The 20,266-nt window shown below is 41.1% G+C and overlaps 1 protein-coding gene and 1 long non-coding RNA gene across 3 annotated transcripts in view; one reads left to right on the top strand and one right to left on the bottom strand.

The window, feature by feature from the left end:
* The window catches only part of vsnl1a (visinin-like 1a), a 64,840-nt gene extending 46,112 nt beyond the window's left edge, over positions 1-18,728 (top strand). Inside the window, exons 4-5 of one of the 2 annotated variants that reach the window (XR_006009034.1) lie at positions 401-1,185; positions 17,332-18,728. Coding sequence is in view for 1 of the 2 variants with exons in the window: in XM_041975189.1 (XP_041831123.1) it covers positions 401-598 (198 nt within the window). In the remaining variant the exon portion in view is untranslated. Of the gene's footprint in view, positions 1-400; positions 2,582-17,331 lie in introns of those variants that run through there. The other variant, XM_041975189.1, reaches the window with a different exon arrangement.
* On the bottom strand, positions 10,357-11,261 carry LOC121633310. The gene is made up of 2 exons (XR_006009035.1): positions 10,945-11,261; positions 10,357-10,796 (listed from the first exon to the last, which is right to left on the bottom strand). It is a non-coding gene; the product is annotated as an uncharacterized LOC121633310 (long non-coding RNA).
* Positions 18,729-20,266: the final 1,538 nt, after the last annotated feature.

Here is a 20,266-nt window from a genome sequence, read left to right as displayed (position 1 = left end):
GTCACATGTGAGCTACACTGCACAGCACTACCCCTGGTGACCTGCTCTGTTTGCTGCGCTTGCCTACGCATCCTCAAGCTCGCTGAAAATTAACTGAAATATCATGTAAAGTATGGAGAGGATGCTTAAATGAGGCTTAAATGTCAAGGTAGCATCCACTTAAAAGCCAGGATGCAACGAATAGCTCCAGAGGCCGCGACGCAGTCAGAAGGCGGCGCACATGCACCTGGTGGAAATTGGCCTCCAGCCGTACCTATTTATGTACGTAAAGGGAGCTTAAATAAGGCTTCACCCGACAGTGAGCATAATGTTAGGGCTGATTTGTGTAAGTGGATCACTTGAATTAAAAAACTCCACCTGAGTGTTATCTTAAAATCCACAACTCTTTCTCCCCCTGCAGGCAATCTATAAGATGGTTGGCACAGTGATCATGATGAAAATGAATGAGGATGGCCTGACGCCCGAACAAAGGGTGGACAAGATCTTCTCCAAGATGGATAAGAACAACGATGACCAGATCTCACTGGAAGAGTTCAAAGAGGCGGCTAAGAGCGACCCGTCCATTGTATTACTGCTGCAGTGTGACCTCCAGAAATAGGCCAGAGTGTGAGCTGAGCACTCCACCAGCCGCCACGGACTGCACAGAAAGAATTTCATGTTCCATTCAGTTTGCAGCTATTTCCACTGAAAAAAAAATGCTTGGACTACCTTTCAATGGATCTGCTTCTTGTGTTTGAAACACTTGTGTGCATGAGAATGTTATTTGCTATAAAATAATCTACACAAAACATACAACAGTCTGCGGGTGCACACTGACACCATTAACACGCTCACAATACATACAAACACACATACACACACATCTCTCACACCATATAAACAACTCGCACAAATAATATATATATAGATATATAAATATGAATATATTTAAATTATTTAAAGATTAACTGCCAAAATGTGAAGTGTGCAAACTATTTTCCATACAGTCTCATTCTACACAAGCTTGCGCATCAGCGATGTGCTACGTTGAATTTGCCGCTACTCTATTTATTATTCCGAGTTTACCGATGCTAGCTATATGTGTTTCATAATACTGAATAACGTCAACTGAACCAGATTCCTATAATAATGTACTTGATTCCGATAAAACACTATCCATCTTCTCCAATATTAGCTCTAGAAGAGGTGGATTCACGTTTGTGCAACTTTTCCTTCTGAAACATGCTTGTACTGTCAGTAAATACTGTAAATGTAGTTAATTTGCATGCCTTTAGGTTCTGCCTTAAAAATCTAATTTTCATCCATTGATTGAAGACAGAATGCCTTAACGCAGTGCAGTGACTCATGGGGAAACCGTGAGAGAAGATTTTTACTGACTGGGGAGGGACAAAAAAGAATCACACTACAGTAGGTCCTCCTACAAGTTACCGTGGTATGGGATGTACTTTTTGTGATCCGTTGAGACATTTTTGTTTTGACTGCTTTAACTGTGGGAGCATGTTTCCTTGTAGATTAGCTGTGCTATATGTTGCTAAGAGTTCAGTCCCTGCCCTGCGTGCATTTAAATACAATATCTCATTATAAAATTAGCAGATCTTGTATGTCGAGGGCATGTGCTTCTGAAAAAGAGAGATAAATTGGTACATTGTTGGAAACAAATGGATGGAAGCCAGTGAGATCAAACAATTACATTGAGATTCCCTAAATGAAAAAGCTGGAGTTTGATAAGATGAGAGAGAAGAAAGTGGTGTTCATTAACAGTTAGAAAGCCTGTGTTTTATGTTAATATCACATCCACTTTTTTCCCAAGTAGCTCACAGGTTGCATATCATTACAATAAATTCAGAGGGAGCTTTTTTGGAGTCTGGGATGGTTGTTGAAAAGCAGAGATTAGATCCGTGCAAAGCATAAACATTCTTCTTTGTCTTCTTTGGAAGTACATGAGTGCTAAAGTAATGTGACGAGCAGTGGATTGTGTTTCAGAGCAGTCATTAGTATAAAACCTTGTGTTTCGTAGGTTGGACAATTTGCCCTTCTCAATCCTCCAAATTACTTCTCTTTTACCAACCAGTCAGTCTTTTTGTACTTTTTTACTCCCCTCTCTCACACATTGCACACGTACTAATGCAAACTAAATGTAGAAAAGTTCAGTGAAGTGTGGTGCCTCCTAAGAATGTCTTGGAAACAGCCACTTCTTTAAATATATTTAAGGAACTTTGCCTGGGGCCGACTTATTACAAACTGCATCACTATTAATGTTTTACAAGCTAATGGAGGATAAAAAGATGTGATAACAGACAGTACCGCAATAAAGAAATATCACACCAGTCCATCATCATCCCTCAGCAGTGTGTATTGTTTCAGTCGAGTTTCTAATCTGAACTTCTTTACATGAACATCTTTGGCCAGATAATGTTTCTAATTACAACTCTGTTATAAGTATTACTGCTATCAAGATACCAAATGTAAGCAACGGCAACCGTGTACAAGGATTCTTTTGTAGCATGTATTGTGTCCCTGACGACATGGCTGCACTTCTCCCTGTGTTGTGATTTAATCTAATAAAAGGAACTATATGGGCAGTTGTTTGGTCTGGTAAGTCAACCAACCATCAAAAAGAGTTCATTGTTATCTCTCTCGTGCGCAGTACGAACATCCACATACGCAAAACAAAGCAGTTGAATTAGTAGAGGACCTCACGTAAAAGATTGTTTAAAAATTAGTCAGATAATAAATGAATAAATAAAATACTTAAAATAATTTAAACATTTTTCAAATATAAAAATCCTCCATCTTTTCTATGATCTTCATATTTGCAAATGTATCTGACATACAGTATCTTTAAATAAAGGTTTTAATTTATCTATGTATTTTTAAGTTAATAATCTTAAAGCTTTTAAAAGCTTAAGTTTTGGTTTTCCTAACATAAAATTAATTTATGGTATCAGAAATTATATTGATGATGAGTTCACGTTTGAGGTCTACATGTCTACATACAATTGATTAAATTCAGGCTATTTCTGAGGAGCTAATTCAGGCTATTTCTGAGTAGCTAAGCAAGACTCTCAGATGCTACAGCATGACCTTTTAGTCTTATTCAGTGATGCTACAGAGACTAAATTGTGTTTTTGCGTCAACCTGAAAATGGTCCATGCAGGAAAGAAGAACGAAGCTGAACATTCCGAGAAGGCCCTGAAAGCATCATTTCATTGGAAACAGTACGATGTGTTATTGTTTGTTTTTGTTTTGGGTTGTTCTGCTTAATGTTTACTGTTAATTTTGTTTAAAAAGTTACACTGCAAAATTGACCAAAACTGCGGCGGTAAGACGTGAAAGACGAGAAACATGGACAGCAAAAAGAAAAAACCACCGACTCTGGTGACCAAAGATCCCGCTAAAGAGAAAGAGAAGGCCGTGTGTTTGAATGTGACTGAACGCCTGAGAAATGAGTCTGAAAGGTAAACTACACATCTGCTCCTGTTTTAGGGAATAAGTTTCAATAAAATATCTAAGTTGCATCATTTCGGTATATGCAGAATTATAGAAGGAGTCTGGCAAAAAGTTTCCTTTTTTTTTGTTATTGTTGTTAAAAATTGCCAAGAGTGAGGTGGAATTAGCAGGGCTAGCATTAGCTTATATAGCCCGTTGTAGCTAAAAGTAACTGACAGATTCAAGTAACTGACAGATTTAACTAATATTAGATACGCGCTTTTTCTGTATACAACACATAAACAATATCTTAGTATAAAACATTTCTATATGGAAAAAATCAATCAAATAAAAAGATGAAAAGAAAAAGTGTTGACTCAATGGAAGCAGCTATTTGTATTCATATTAAAATCAAATTAAGTTTTTTTTTTAATAAGAATATATTTGATAATTAACTGTGTTGACTGAAGTGCGTTACAATAAGTAAAAAGGCACTAAAATTCCCAAAAATCAAACAGTAGCCTACACATTAAAAGTGTATGAAAGCAGAGGAAGAAATAAAGTGAACAGAATTAAAATTAAAGCCGCAAGCGGCATCCATCGGGTCCGAGCGGCCTGGACCCCGCCACCTGTCTCATACACGTCTTCCTAGCATGGTAGGTAGCCTGGTAACATGGTAGGTGACATGGTAAAACATGCAGCTGAGAATCTGAAACGTTGAAATAGCAAGTTATCATTTTTTGCTAGCATGCTAATTTGCTAGCTAACATGCTATGTTGCCATGACAACAGGTGGTGTAATGCGTGAAGGATGGAACGTGTATGAATCCTTTCAAGTTTGGTGCAGTTACCATTGATTCCTGTGGAGATATGAGCAAACCGTGTTTCATGGCGAGGAGGCTTTTTCTGTCGGTTGCCACGGTTACAGGCTTTTTCCTATGAGAAAGATTTGAATAGCGTTTGTTCCCCAACTTGTCAGTAACGTTCCCACCAAGTTTGGAGTCTGTCGCACGAATCCCCTCAGACTAGTTCGTTGAAATGGCAGTGAAATCCAAGATGGCGGGCACCCAGTTGCCATGGCAACAAGTGTTTGATTGACTACTTTGCTGGACTTGGGGTGTCACACGTATGAATACTGTGAACTTTGGTGCAGATCCCATCTATTTCTATGGAGATATGAGCAAACCGTGTTTCATGGCGAGAAGGCCATTTTCCGTCGGTTGCCATGGCAACAGGTGTTTAATGGACTTCTTTGCTGGACTTGGGGTGTTACACATATGAATCCTGTGAACTTTGGTGAAGATCCCATCTCTTTCTATGGAGATATGAGCAAACCGTGTTTCTTGGCGAGGTCATTTTCCGTCGGTTGCCACGGTAACACGCTTTCTGCTATTAGAAAGATGTGAGGAGCGTTTGGTCCCCAACTTGTCAGGAAGGTCCCCACCGAGTTTGGAGTCGGTCGGACCATTCCCCTCAGACTAGTTCGTTCAAATGGCAATGAGATCCAAGATGGCGGCCACCCCGTTGCCATGGCAACAGGTGTTTGATTGACTTCTTTGCTGGACTTGGGGTGTCACACGTATGAATACTGTGAAGTTTGGTGGAGATCCCATGTATTTCTGTGGAGATATGAGCAAACCGTGTTTCATGGCGAGAAGGCGTTTTTCCGTCTGTTGCCACGGTAACATGCTTTCTGCTATTAGAAAGATTTGAGGAGCGTTTGGTCCCCAACTTGTCAGGAAGCTTCCCACCAAGTTTGGAGTCAGTCGCACGAATCCCCTCAGACTAGTTCGTTCAAATACGATGTGTGTAAAGTGGAAAAAATGGCAAAAAAATGGCCGCACACGCCAAGATGGCGGGCGCCCTGTTGCCATGGCGACAGGTGTTACATTGAGTTTTTTGGTCAACACGGGGTGGTACACGTGTGTGCCGAGTTTCGTCTTCCTACGTTGAAGTAGACTTCCTGGTTCCCATTCATGTGGTGATTTTTGGTGACTCTAGGTGGCGCTGTTGAGCCAATTTTGCATTGAATAGTATGCGGACCTTATAATATCCGATTTTCGCCGGGCTTGACGTGTGTGCCAAGTTTCACAACTTTTCATGGGTGTTTAGGGGGTGAAATTTGGCGTGGAAATGCTTAGGAGGAGGAGGAGGAGGAGAAGGAGAATAATAAACATTTCAGGAACAATAGGGCCTTGCCATACTTTGTATGGCTCGGACCCTAATTATGAAAAAGTAATTAAAGGAGAGCCAAATACTTAATCTAGTAAGAAAATTAAATATAATTAATAGCTAGGAACATTTATTTTTAGCTGTGTATCAAATGTCATTAGAGATGCCACCTTTTACTGCTCGAAGGAGCTTTTCTGTCATCTCCATTATCTACTGGCCTCAATCAGCAACCAATCTAAGTGGTCTGAAGTTGGAGCAAAGACACAGAAATGCACCAAAGTATCATTCAGGCAAAGGTTTAAAAACAAAATAGAGGATTTTTAACGAATTATCATCTCTCTACTGACGTAATATGGCTTCAGTAACAGAACATATTGCCCCAAGTTATTTTAATGAATCTAACGTTTTGTTTTATTCCCATGTGCCTTTTAATCCTACAGATATAAGCAAAGATCTAGGGAGCTAAAGAGAGAAATCGAGGACATGAACGCTGAGTTCAGGGCCAAGGAGGTGGACTATAAAGATATACATGAGTACCTGGAGTACAAGTTAGCAAAGTTAAAGAAGAAAAAAGAGAAGTTCAGAGAGCAGCTGGAGAAGGAGAAAACTGAAACGTGAAAGCCAAAACATTGCTATTGCGTCAAGAGATTCAGGAGCAGGAAAGAAGGAGAGATGAACGCAAGGTCGAACAGGCTTCGAGAGTGGACAAGCAGAAGCAAGAGTTGGAGCAGCTGAATCAGCTGCTGTCTAGTAAGAAAATTGAAGTTCAGGAGGAGATGGACCGTCTGAAGAAGCAACATGAAGATGCTTTACAGAAGATGGAGATGGAGGAGCGCATGCTGATTAAGAGGAAACAGGAGGAGTTCGACCGCCTCCAGGAGCAGAAGATTGCAGCTATCGTTCAGGAGAGAGCTCAGTTTAAAGCTCAGTATAAAGAGGCGACTGAAAAGGGAGAGTTCCTAATGAGAAAAGTGACACGTCTGGTAAAACAAAAGAGGCACTTCCAATCACAAGTGGACGAACTTTGCCCCAAATTAGACAAGCTGAAAGTCACCCTTGACAAACACAAGCAGGGCCTCCTCGATCTTGAGAAGGAAAAGGAGAAGCTGGTAAAAAGGTGCCAGCGGCAGAAAGCTAAACATGAGGAGATGGTCAGGAAGGCAGAAGCTTTGACCCAGAAACAGGCAGAGTGCCGTTCAAAACTGACTGATAAATCTCAACTGGAGGCCCGAGTGCAGAGGGAGAAGAGCAGGATAAAGGAGCTGGAGGGCGATTTAAAGAAAGCAGCGTCTATGCTCACAACCGTTGTCTCAAACCCAGAGATGGAAAACAAGGATCAGTTGATGCTGAAAGTGCTGGAGATCCTGGAGAGTCCAGGACCACAGGAACCTGGGTCTGCAGATGAAATCAGTGGAGGCCTGAAACCAGAGGCCTCTGGTACTGAAGCCACTGCAGAAACAGAGAATTTGGAGAGAAAGGCATTGTTCCTGATGGCTCAATACAGGAAAGGTGACCTTGGCCTCATACCTCGACCCACATGGAATCCAAAACCCACCGGGGCCCGTCACCACACATTAAGACTGCCTCCAGCCAGGGAACCTCTTTGGCATAAAGCATTGGATAAATTTAGTAAGCTTTAATGCTTATTTTTTTTTCTTCTTTCTTTCAACATAAATAAATGCATGAATTCTAATGGCCAGTTTTCTTTGTTACACTTATTAGAAATAAAACGTGATCAGAGTTCAACTTGCAAAAGACAAATATGACTAGAGCTGCTTCTTTTTTTATCTACGTGACTCTTTAAAAAGTAACACACAGATGACACCAGTGGCTTTTTGAAAAGTTCAGAGATTCTTAACTTAAAGATCATGCTGCTAGTTTAGTAACAGTATAGTGGACATAGCAAGATCAGTTGTACTAATATAATTCTTTATCTCAGGTACATAGAAAAGTATGTACAATAAATAGTAAATAATAATAATAATAACAGAAACAGTATTTATATACACAGCCTCACTCAGTTTGATGTGCAGTGGTGAGGTGTTATTACTCAGGTGAATATGGATAAATACAAGACATGAATTAACCATATAAGTAAATGAGTGGAATGAAAAAAGAGTAAACATCAGTCCTGCTGAGATATGAAGAAGTTTGTTGCAATAACAGAATTATAGTGGAGCATTAAACAGTCTGACGGTGTTTGGTATGAAGGACCTGCGGGAGTGCTCCGTCCTACATCTTGGATGTCTGAGTCTGTTACTGAAGGAGCTGTTTAAGGCCCCCACAGTCTGGTGCAGAGTCCACTGTGTACAGGGGTGAAGAGGAAAGGCGAGAGGACTGTTCCCTACTGTTCTACAGTATTTCCAGCATCTTCCAGGTGAGACAGGGATCTCTGCAGCAGGTAGATGACGGCTTCCTCCACCGCAATGCCGGGTTGGTATGCAAACTGCAGGGGATCCATGTTTGAGCTCACCAGGAAGCGGAAGTGCCTGAGGATGATCCTCTCCAGTGCCTTCATCAGGTAAGATGTTAAGGCCTCAGGTCTGAAGTGGTTTGACTGCTTGGGCTGCAAAGTTTTAGGGACTGGAACCACACAAGACGTCTTCCACAGGACAGGAACTCTTTCCAGACTCAGGCTCATGTTGATGACAGTCCCAGAGGAGTCTGGAGCTGATGCCATCAGGACCAGTGGCTTTCCTGGCTTTGATCTCCTTCAGCTGCCTTCTCACCTCACCTGATCCACAGTAGATTTGAAGAGATTAGGAGAGGGGGCACTGCCATCAACACCTCCACCCAGAGATGGTGGAGGTGTTGATGGCAGTGAGGGAGCATGCTGGCAGAGGGAGATGGAGGTGGGCTGGTCTGTGCTCAGGCTGAGGAGGGTGGAGGTGAAAACAAACTTTGTTTTCTCGAGATAACAGATTACTCAAATGCAGAAATGTGAGACGGGTTGGAGCTGCTTCTGGTCCATCACAGAACTAACACAGCGAGACAGACATATACATCATGACCGTAGCCCTGCCTATCAGCTGTCATGGGGTCTGTTTTGATCATTGTAATCAGGTGTCACACACTCACTTTTTAGCTGACCTAAATCATCTCGTTGTCTCGAGAAAACGAAGTTTCTTTTTTTAAGAACCATAATCTTCCAGGAAGGAATGTGAAGGTCACATTATAATACAAGAGTCCAGACTAAAGGGGTGACGTAGGTCACCATTTCTGATAGCTATCAGAATATGTGATTTTATTGTACCTGCACAATTATGAACTCAGACTTTGCTTTCAAAACTTTGCTAGTCTAAGATGTACATGCAGAGTAAAAGTTTTTTGGTATTGTACTGTTATGTAAATGTTAACATGGTTTCTATGAAGTGAATTTGCATTGGGACAATGTGAAAGTGTTGCCGTGAATGCAAATGTGTATCGCAAAAATGTGTTTCAGTTGATGTAATATTGTTTTGCATTTCCAGACCACCATAGTAATCCCTTTAACATTTCGTGAAATCAGAGCTAAAAAAAAATAAAAAACACCAGTGGAACTCACTGCTATATTTAATAGTAAAAGTAAAAACATTTCCACATGAACAATGTGAAGGGAACTCAAGGGATTGGGACTCAACAGATGTGTAGCCATAAGAAAACCACTAATCAGTGAGCCTAACTGGAGAAAAAGGCTTCAATTTGCTAGTGAGCATAAAGGTTGGACTCTGGAGCAATGGAAGGTCATGTGGTCTGACGAGTCCAGATTTACCCTGTTCCAGAGTAATGTCAGCATCAGGGTTAGAAGACAGGAGGATGAAGTGATGCAGCCATCAAGCCTAGTGCCGACTGTATAATCCTGTGGTGCAGTGCGATGATCTGGGGTTGCTGCAGTTATTTACATGTCAGTTAAGCTACTTATTGCATTACCTTGTTAGTAAACCATCAGCTTTGTACCGGAGTTGTAGGTTGACAGCACCTCATTATCAGCAGATCTACTAGTCCAGTGGATATTCCCTCTGTTTCAGAACCGTTCATTGTAATCCCTAAAGGTGGTTGCATAAAAATCCCAATAGAGCAGCAGTTTCTGAAAGAAGTCTGGCAGCAACAATGCTTAATTCCCTTTCTTCCTTTTTCTGATGCTCACTTTGAGCTTCATCTACTCGTCCTGATCACGTCTACATGAGTAAGTGTAATGAGTGTCTACCCTGTGATTGGCTGGGCTATTTGTGTTAACAAGCAGTCGAAAAAGTGTCTGATAAAATACTGACTCCACTACACATCAGACCATATCTCAAGTAATGACCCTCTACAACCACCAGATGTCCCCATTGACACTTTTTTTTTTTAGTAAAAGTCATATAGTGGTGGTTTTACTTTTACATTAAAAAAAAAAAACTCTTGCTGTTTTTTATTAATTTACAATGACAGAAAGAGAAATAGGTAATAATTGTAACTCTCCTCAGAAAAACATTAAAGAGAAAATGCCTGCAGCAGTTACCCATGACTCATCACTATCCCCCCCCCCCCACCCCCCCACCCCCACCCGGCTGCATTACTTTTACATTGACCACACACACACACACACACATGTGCAAATCACCACGGGAACTGCATCACTACAGGCAGTTCAGACTAACCACGAATTGGGTGACCCTCTAACCTTTATGTAAATGTGGAAAACACATCATCTATTGAATTGATGGGTTCACAGGGAGGGCAGCACCTCTACTTCATTAAGTCTGCAGTTAGTAAAGAGGAGAGACTGGCTTTATGAAAAAAAAGCATTTATTTTACAGAAATTATATACTTTAAATGGGGGGGCACACATCAATTTCAGCTTCCCATCTCAACACTGTAAAGCATGGTTAAGTTTAAATTTAGGTTTATGAAAACAAAAAATTACAAAACAAAAACAACCATATTGGCCAGAGTGAAGACGGCCACTGTCAGCATGTCCTGTCTGCCATCTTACCAGAACAAAACTAAAATATAAAGACCTCAAACTGTAAATCAGGGTAGTATTAACAAACAAACAAATGGGTAAATTATGAAAAGCATAAATCAAACAACATGAAAAGTTTTAACAAATGAAAAAACCAAAGGTGATGTAGATCAAAGTGGAAGCTACTTGGGAGGGTCTGTGTTGATGCCATATTTCTCCTTCAAAAGCTTCAGCTGCTCTTCTTTTTTCTTTGTGTCCATTTTCTGGAAAGCCTGCAAAAAAGTAGATGAAAATGTAGAGAACTCAGTTAGCTTGGAAAGAAATAAATTTGTATCTAAAAATGTTTAAATATTTTCACGTTGAAATAAATATTCTAAGGTGTGTTTTACAGTCTGCATATGTTGTAATACTCATACATACTCTGTTAGCGTTGTAGTAAAGAACCACCAGGTAACGATTGCAGACGTTGAAGCCTGACAGGTGGTCACAGGCGTTCTTGGCGTCGAAGATGTCTTCGTATACAACGTAAGCTGTTCCTCTCGTTTCAGGTGTGTTACCTCTGAGAAAGAGAAAAAAAAGGGTGATTATAAAGCTAATTCATGCAATCTCATGAGTTTTTAAAAGAAAGTAATGTATGCATAGAAAATGTTAACATTTGAGCTGCACAATAACACAGTCTAACATATTGGGACCATCTTCTTCACTCTCACCATTTTTAGAACACATTAAACTGTGTTTTGTTTTTTACTAAATTAATAAACAGGTCTAATTTAGTTCAGTATGAATTTAAACTGAAACCATCAAAACCAAACTGATGATGTACTGAGGTTACCAGACATTATGTTAGAAACTGGTTAAACATCTTTTTTTTCCCTGCACCAATCTGCATGGAAAGACTTGTTTGGCTCTTTTCTCTGATGCTCTCTGCTGGACATTAAAAAAAAAAAGAGCAATGTAAATTAGAAATTAGTGGAGTCCCTTATTAGTGAAATCTTGACTAACTCCAGTAAATGATGCACATACTGCAGTTTCTGTCAGTCACATGACTTTCACACTCCTGAGCTACATATATTCCTCAAGTTTTGACATAATCATTTCTGCCTTTTCTGAAAACCAATTACTGGATTATTCCTCTGAAACACTGCTTGGATCGTTCACATGGAGTCAGATTTGTGCCAATTTAGCCAAAGTGGTTGGTCTCATTGATGTGAGTGACAGCTCCTTGTATGCTGCCCAATGTAGCTAGCAAACTTTCCATGATGGTGTGGGTGGACACATTAAGCTGGATTTATACTTGTGCGGGGTCTGCGAAGGCTCGATGCGCAGCACTTCCAGACCTGACCTGCACCCCTGCTACACATGCAGTTACACGAAAGTACTCCCTTGTGATCATCAAAATAACACCGTCCTGTTGAATTTACCAGCCAAAACCACCCCTGCTGCCACCTTCAGATTAGGAAGAGAAACTGCAACACAGCAGCAAAATGAAGCGTATCTCCTATGCTTGAGTGTGAGAGCACACTGACCAGTGTCAGCTATGCCGTAACCGACCTCATGCAGTATAAATCCAGCTTTACACTGACATCTCATCACCCACTAACAAACTATAAATTTGAACCCTGATCACATTTTTGCTGTACTTAAAATAATTCATGTTTTTGGGACAGGCGCATATAAGCTTTCTTGCTTTGGCCTACTCCTACTACTTGTTAAGGATGATGTGAACAGTTTAAACAAACTAAAACTAAATAAATAAATTTGTGACTTTAACTTTTAAGTAAAGTCTAACCAATAATTCTCAGGTTAATAACCATGATTAACAAAAGCTGCTATAATTTGCACCTGTATAAATATAAACTGGTAACAGCTCACTAACAGTGTCAAGCTTGGCTTTCTTTTAAGTTGAAACCAAAAAGTGTCTAGTCACAAAAAATAAATAAATAAATTAAATAAAATCAATACTCATTATTTCAATCTTATAAGATCCACTATAGCTAGTTTATGGATAATGACAGCTCAGTGTTGCAGCTGCTCAAGCTAACATGCTCATTAAGTCAAGCAAACATGAAATGTACAGTAGCTGCACTGAGCAAGGTGCAAGGCACTGAGTTGTTACTCAAACACTCAGTCACCAATAGGGTAAAAATAAAAAAACACCTTAAAATAACTTTGCGTCACAGAAGCGCAAACAAACAGACCAGCAGTACATGGAAAATAGCTGTCAGTGTAACTGCAATGATGATGGTTGGTGACAATGAAACAGAGGGAACAGAAAGGACTTAATATTTGCTTGGGTGAGGACTATTTTCTCTCAAAGTCTTATCTGTTTGATATTAAAGAAATTTTGTTTTATGACACTAGCATAAATCTAATTTATTACCTTCAATGCATAAGTTTATATACATGTGTACGTCATAAAACAATATATTCATAACTGCAATTCTTTTAGTATCCCAGACATTTTAATGGTTTTAAAGGGAATATGTTCCAGAATAACAGATATTTGCCTTGATCCTCTTCATCTGAATTGTGCTCAACATGTAAACACTCTACATAAAAAGTCTATTTATAAGCCACCCAGATTCTATTAGTTACAAAATTGTTACAAAATGGTCATAAACCAAGACAGCTCGCCATCTGGAGCCTTGAACAGTTAAAACTTAGTTTGAACATGCCTTGTGGCTGAACAGACTTGCAAAGAATGAATTTCTTTCAGTGGAAGGTCTGAATACTTATGTACACCAATCAGCCATATCGCCACGACAACCTGCCTAATACTGAGTAGGTCCTCTCCATAATCACCACAGTGTCTCAGACCAGGCAGTCTGTAAAGAAGTGCATCTGAGGTAGCCTGGAGGGTCGGGTTCTCGGACATTTGTAATAAACCAGTTGGGTCCTTTGAGTTGGGGGCTAAGTTCTGTAAAAATTAGGATTGTTTTCCGCAGACCCCATTAGACTGGCATCTGGAGAGTCTGAAAGTTGGATGAACATCCAACATGACAAAAAGTCTAACATGTGAGACTCCTGATATTCTGATGGAAGGATGGTCTCCTCCCTACACACACTGGTCTGCAGAAATGCTTAGGAGAGGGAAACGTCTCATTTGGGCTCTTTACGTATATAAAGAGCTACGTCTGTTTCAAACTTTGTCAAACCGCTCTACCCACATTTTCCTAGAGGCCAGTACATCCACATGAGGGGAGTGCAGAGTTCATAGTTTAATAGCTAACATTGCAACGGTGAACAAGACTGTGATAATGCATATACTCAGAAAGAGACAGCGGTGGTCTTTCAGCCATTGCAGCTTCTTTTTCTTCTTCGTTCCTTTCACTGGTCACATGTGAGCTACACTGCACAGCACTACCCCTGGTTACCTGCTCTGTTTGCTGCGCTTGCCTACGCATCCTCAAGCTCGCTGAAAATTAACTGAAATATCATGTGAAGTATGGAGAGGATGTTTAAATGAGGCTTAAATGTCAAGGTAGCATCCACTTAAAAGCCAGGATGCAACGAATAGCTCCAGAGGCCGCGGTGCAGTCAGAAGGCGGCGCACACGCACCTGGTGGAAATTGGCCTCCAGCCGTACCTATTTATGTACGTAAAGGGAGCTTAAATAAGGCTTCACCCGACAGTGAGCATAATGTTAGGGCTGATTTGTGTAAGTGGATCACTTGAATTAAAAAACTCCACCTGAGTGCTACGTTGAATTTGCCGCTACTCTATTTATTATCCCGAGTTTACCGATGCTAGTTATATGTGTTTCATAACACTGAAAAACGTCAACTGAACCAGATTCCTATAATAATGTACCTGATTCCGATAAAACACTATCCATCTTCTCCAATATTAGCTCTAGATCACTGCATACATTCTGGTCATTTACCGCCCTCCGGGTGGCAGTATAGCTGAGTTTGTCTCTGAAATGGACATGATTCTCTCTGACGTTCCTGATGATGGCACACCACTAATTGTCATGGGAGACATGAACATTCACATTGGCAAACCACAGGCAACTGACTTTCTGGCTCTCATCTACTCTTTCAATCTCAAACTGGTACAGACTCCTCCAACACACAAAGCTGGCAATACTCTTGACTTGGTGCTGACCAGAAACTGCTCCACAGCCAACCTGTCCGTCACCCCGCTGCATCTCTCAGACCACTTCCTGGTTATATTCTCTGTCTTCCTTCCTCATGTCAATCAAGCGGCTCCAAAAATGGTGTCCTACCGCAGAAACTTGAGATCCCTCAGACCTACACAGCTGTCTGATGAGGTTTACTCTACCCTCCCTTCCCACTCAGACTTCTCCTTACTGTCTGTTAATGAGGCTACAGAAACACTCTGCTCCTCTCTCGCCTCCTCTCTGGACAAACTCTGTCCTCTGGTGTCAAAACCAGCCAGACAAAACCCTCCCAGTCCATGGCTCACAGAGGCTCTAAGGGATCACAGAGCCGGACTCAGGGCTGCAGAAAGAAAGTGGCGCAAATCAAAAGAGCACGCTGACTTGTCTGAGTACCAGCAAAAACTTGAAACTTTCACATCCAGCCTAAAGGCGGCCAAGATAGCCTTTTATCAGAACAAGATCCGCAATGCTCCCAACACACGACATGTTCATGGTGTTTAACTCTCTTCTATCTCCACCACCTGCTCAGCCTCCCACTGTGCTGACTGCAGAAATGTTTGCTTCCTACTTCACTGAAAAGGTTGCTACCATCAGTAACCAATTCACTGAGCCTGACCAACTCAGCCTTACCAAACCAGCTACTGGTGCCTCACTCTGCTCTTTCTGCTCTCTAAATGAGGACGAAGTCTCTAAACTTCTAGTCAGCTCAAAACCCACGACCTGTCCTCTTGATCCTGTTCCCTCTGACATCCTGCAGAGCATTTTACCTACAATCAAACCTGCAGTAACTCATATTATCAACTCCTCTCTTAAATCCGGTGTCTTTCCTTCTGCCTTCAAGCAAGCTCAGGTTACCCGCTGCTGAAGAAACCCACACTCAACCCAGCCCAGGTTGAAAACTACCGGCCGGTCTCATTGCTTCCATTCATGTCTAAACTACTGGAGCGTGCCTTCTTCAGTCAGGTCTCACAGTTCCTCCAAGACAACAACCTGTTTGATCCATACCAATCTGGATATAGGCAAGGTCACTCTAGTGAAACTGCTCTCCTGTCAGTTACTGATTCCCTACGGGTTGCCAGCTCCACTGGTCAATCCTCAGTCCTTATACTGCTGGATCTGTCGGCTGCCTTTGACAAGATCAACCATCATATACTGTTCTCCAAACTCTTGGAGCTTGGCATCTCAGGATCTGTCCTCTCGTGGTTTACATCCTACCTCACAGGGAGATCATTCAAAGTATCTTGGCGAGGGGGCGTGTCCAGATCACATGGGCTGAAAACAGAGGTGGCTCAGGGCTCAGTGCTCGGCCCTCTTCTCTTTTCACTATACACCTCCTCACTTGGTGCAGTCATTAGCTCTCATGGTTTCTCCTACCACTGCTATGCAGATGACACTCAGCTTTTCCTTTCTTTCCCACCTGATGACACAACCGTCTCAATGCGAATATCAGCATGCCTTGCTGATATCTCCGCATGGATGAAGGATCGTCACCTTCAGCTAAATCTGTCCAAGACTGAGCTTATTGTCTTTCCAGTCAATCCTTCCTTACCACTACAGATAAGTGTACAGCTTGACTCAATCACACTAGTGCCTACATCTTCTACCAGGAATCTTGGTGTCATGGTAGACAACCAGCTGACCTTTAAGGACCATGTTGCCTCGGTTTCCCGGTCTTGCCGATTTGCTCTCTACAACATCAGGAGGATCAGACCCTACCTGACTGAACATACGACCCAGCTCCTGGTCCAGGCTCTGGTCATTTCACGCATTGACTATTGCAACTCCTTACTGGCTGGCCTGCCTGCATGCTCAGTTAAACCTCTACAGATGATCCAGAATGCAGCAGCACGTCTGGTCTTCAACCAGCCCAAAAGAGCTCATGTCACTCCGCTGCTAATCGCTCTTCACTGGCTTCCAGTTGCAGCACGCATCAAATTCAAAGCTCTGCTTCTGGCTTACAAAACAATAACTGAAACGGCTCCGGTCTACCTTCACTCCTTAATCCAGAGCTACACTCCCTCTCGACAGTTACGCTCTACCAGTGAAAGACGCCTAGTGCTCCCACCACAACGTGGCGCAAAATCAGTAGCTAGACCCTTCTCCTCTGTTGTTCCCCGGTGGTGGAACGATCTACCAAACTCCGTCCGATCCGCAGAGTCCTTATCCACTTTTAAGACCAAGCTAAAAACTCAGTTGTTTAAGGAGCATTTCCACATTTAGCTTAACTAAATGAGTTAGAAAGATTTGTCCAGCTCTTTGGCTCAACCAAGTACTGAAGAAGCTGTGTGCACTTATGACCAAGATGATATTGTGTGATGAAATCATGCACTTATGCCCAAGTTGATATTATGTGATGAAATCATGCACTTATGACCAAGTTGATATTGTGTGATGAAATCACGCACTTATGACCAAGTTGATATTGTGTGATGAAATCGTAATCTTGTATTTAAATAAAATGACTAAAAAAAAAAAAAAAAAAAAAAAAGAAAAATTAATTACATGCACTGCACTAGCACTACATGACAGCACCTGGGTCCAACTGGACTGAAAAGCGGTCTGACTATCACTTAATTATGATGTCCCATCTTGTTTGAATTCATGCTTGTGTTGTTCTTACTCTCAAATGTAAGTCGCTTTGGATAAAAGCGTCTGCTAAATGACTGTAGAATAGAATAGAAGAGGTGGATTCACGTTTGTGCAACTTTTCCTTCTGAAACATGCTTGTACTGTCAGTAAATACTGTAAATGTAGTTAATTTGCATGCCTTTAGGTTCTGCCTTAAAAATCTAATTTTCATCCATTGATTGAAGACAGAATGCCTTAACGCAGTGCAGTGACTCATGGGGAAACCGTGAGAGAAGATTTTTACTGACTGGGGAGGGACAAAAAAGAATCACACTACAGTAGGTCCTCCTACAAGTTACCGTGGTATGGGATGTACTTTTTGTGATCCGTTGAGACATTTTTGTTTTGACTGCTTTAACTGTGGGAGCATGTTTCCTTGTAGATTAGCTGTGCTATATGTTGCTAAGAGTTCAGTCCCTGCCCTGTGTGCATTTAAATACAATATCTCATTATAAAATTAGCAGATCTTGTATGTCGAGGGCATGTGCTTCTGAAAAAGAGAGATAAATTGGTACATTGTTGGAAACAAATGGATGGAAGCCAGTGAGATCAAACAATTACATTGAGATTCCCTAAATGAAAAAGCTGGAGTTTGATAAGATGAGAGAGAAGAAAGTGGTGTTCATTAACAGTTAGAAAGCCTGTGTTTTATGTTAATATCACATCCACTTTTTTCCCAAGTAGCTCACAGGTTGCATATCATTACAATAAATTCAGAGGGAGCTTTTTTGGAGTCTGGGATGGTTGTTGAAAAGCAGAGATTAGATCCGTGCAAAGCATAAACATTCTTCTTTGTCTTCTTTGGAAGTACATGAGTGCTAAAGTAATGTGACGAGCAGTGGATTGTGTTTCAGAGCAGTCATTAGTATAAAACCTTGTGTTTCGTAGGTTGGACAATTTGCCCTTCTCAATCCTCCAAATTACTTCTCTTTTACCAACCAGTCAGTCTTTTTGTACTTTTTTACTCCCCTCTCTCACACATTGCACACGTACTAATGCAAACTAAATGTAGAAAAGTTCAGTGAAGTGTGGTGCCTCCTAAGAATGTCTTGGAAACAGCCACTTCTTTAAATATACTTAAGGAACTTTGCCTGGGGCCGACTTATTACAAACTGCATCACTATTAATGTTTTACAAGCTAATGGAGGATAAAAAGATGTGATAACAGACAGTACCGCAATAAAGAAATATCACACCAGTCCATCATCATCCCTCAGCAGTGTGTACTGTTCCAGTCAAGTTTCTAATCTGAACTTCTTTACATGAACATCTTTGGCCAGATAATGTTTCTAATTACAACTCTGTTATAAGTATTACTGCTATCAAGATACCAAATGTAAGCAACGGCAACCGTGTACAAGGATTCTTTTGTAGCATGTATTGTGTCCCTGACGACATGGCTGCACTTCTCCCTGTGTTGTGATTTAATCTAATAAAAAGAACTATATGGGCAGTTGTTTGGTCTGGTAAGTCAACCAACCATCAAAAAGAGTTCATTATCTCTCTCGTGCGCAGTACGAACATCCACATACGCAAAACAAAGCAGTTGAATTAGTGGAGGACCTCACGTAAAAGATTGTTTAAAAATTAGTCAGATAATAAATGAATAAATAAAATACTTAAAAAAATTTAAACATTTTTCAAATATAAAAATCCTCCATCTTTTCTATGATCTTCATATTTGCAAATGTATCTGACATACAGTATCTTTAAATAAAGGTTTTAATTTATCTATGTATTTTTAAGTTAATAATCTTAAAGCTTTTAAAAGCTTAAGTTTTGGTTTTCCTAACATAAAATTAATTTATGGTATCAGAAATTATATTGATGATGAGTTCACGTTTGAGGTCTACATGTCTACATACAATTGATTAAATTCAGGCTATTTCTGAGTAGCTAAGCAAGACTATCAGATGCTACAGCATGACCTTTTAGTCTTATTCAGTGATGCTACAGAGACTAAATTGTGTTTTTGTGTCAAACTGAAAATGGTCCATGCAGGAAAGAGGAATGAAGCTGAACATTCCGAGAAGGCCCTGAAAGCATCATTTCATTGGAAACAGTACGATGTGTTATTGTTTGTTTTTGTTTTGGGTTGTTCTGCTTAATGTTTACTGTTAATTTTGTTTAAAAAGTTACACTGCAAAATTGACCAAAACTGTGGCGGTAAGACGTGAAAGACGAGAAACATGGACAGCAAAAAGAAAAAACCACCGACTCTGGTGACCAAAGATCCCGCTAAAGAGAAAGAGAAGGCCGTGTGTTTGAATGTGACTGACGCGAAACCTGCTAACCCGAGTGACCGAGGAGCAGAGAAGGTAACAGCGGACCTGGTGTGCTTCAAATGCGGCCTGAAGGGACATCTGGCCAGGGCCTGCCATCGAAAGTCTTGGTGCAGTTACTGCAAAAGCCCCTCACACCGGGACACTACCTGCAGACGGAAACGGCACAAACGGGATGACGAACGACGCCTGTGGCGAGAAAGATACCCAGGACGAGGAGTATGCCTTCCGAGGTCCTGATGGTTGACTGCGGGGCAACGTAGCATATCGTCACAGATCTCGGGAAATTTAAATGCTTTGACAAGAACTTCCAAGCCAGATCACACTGCGTGGAGCTGGCTGACGGCCCAAAGTACAAAGGTGTGGCAGAGCGCCGCGGTGACGCAGAGGTCTGTCTGATTGACAGCGGAGGCAGACATGTAAAGGTCGTTTTGAAACAGACCTTGTACGTCCCATCCTACCCACAAGACATCTTCTCGGTGAAAGCAGCAACAACCAGTGGAGCCACTGTGATCTTCAAGAAGGGGAAGGACGTTTTGATCCACAGAGACAGTTAGAAATTCCACATTTATGTACATGACAGACTGTATTGTTTGCACACAGGAAACAATTACAAATGTTATGACAAATGTAAAGGGTGTTTTGATATGCAGACATGGCATGAGATTCTGGGACACTGCAATTATGATGATATTCAGAAATTACAAAG

This window comes from Melanotaenia boesemani, chromosome 22 (assembly GCF_017639745.1).
Source record: "Melanotaenia boesemani isolate fMelBoe1 chromosome 22, fMelBoe1.pri, whole genome shotgun sequence".
Lineage (NCBI taxonomy): Eukaryota > Metazoa > Chordata > Actinopteri > Atheriniformes > Melanotaeniidae > Melanotaenia > Melanotaenia boesemani.
Note: the sequence above shows the minus strand (reverse complement) of the source record. Positions and strands in the feature narration are given on the sequence as shown.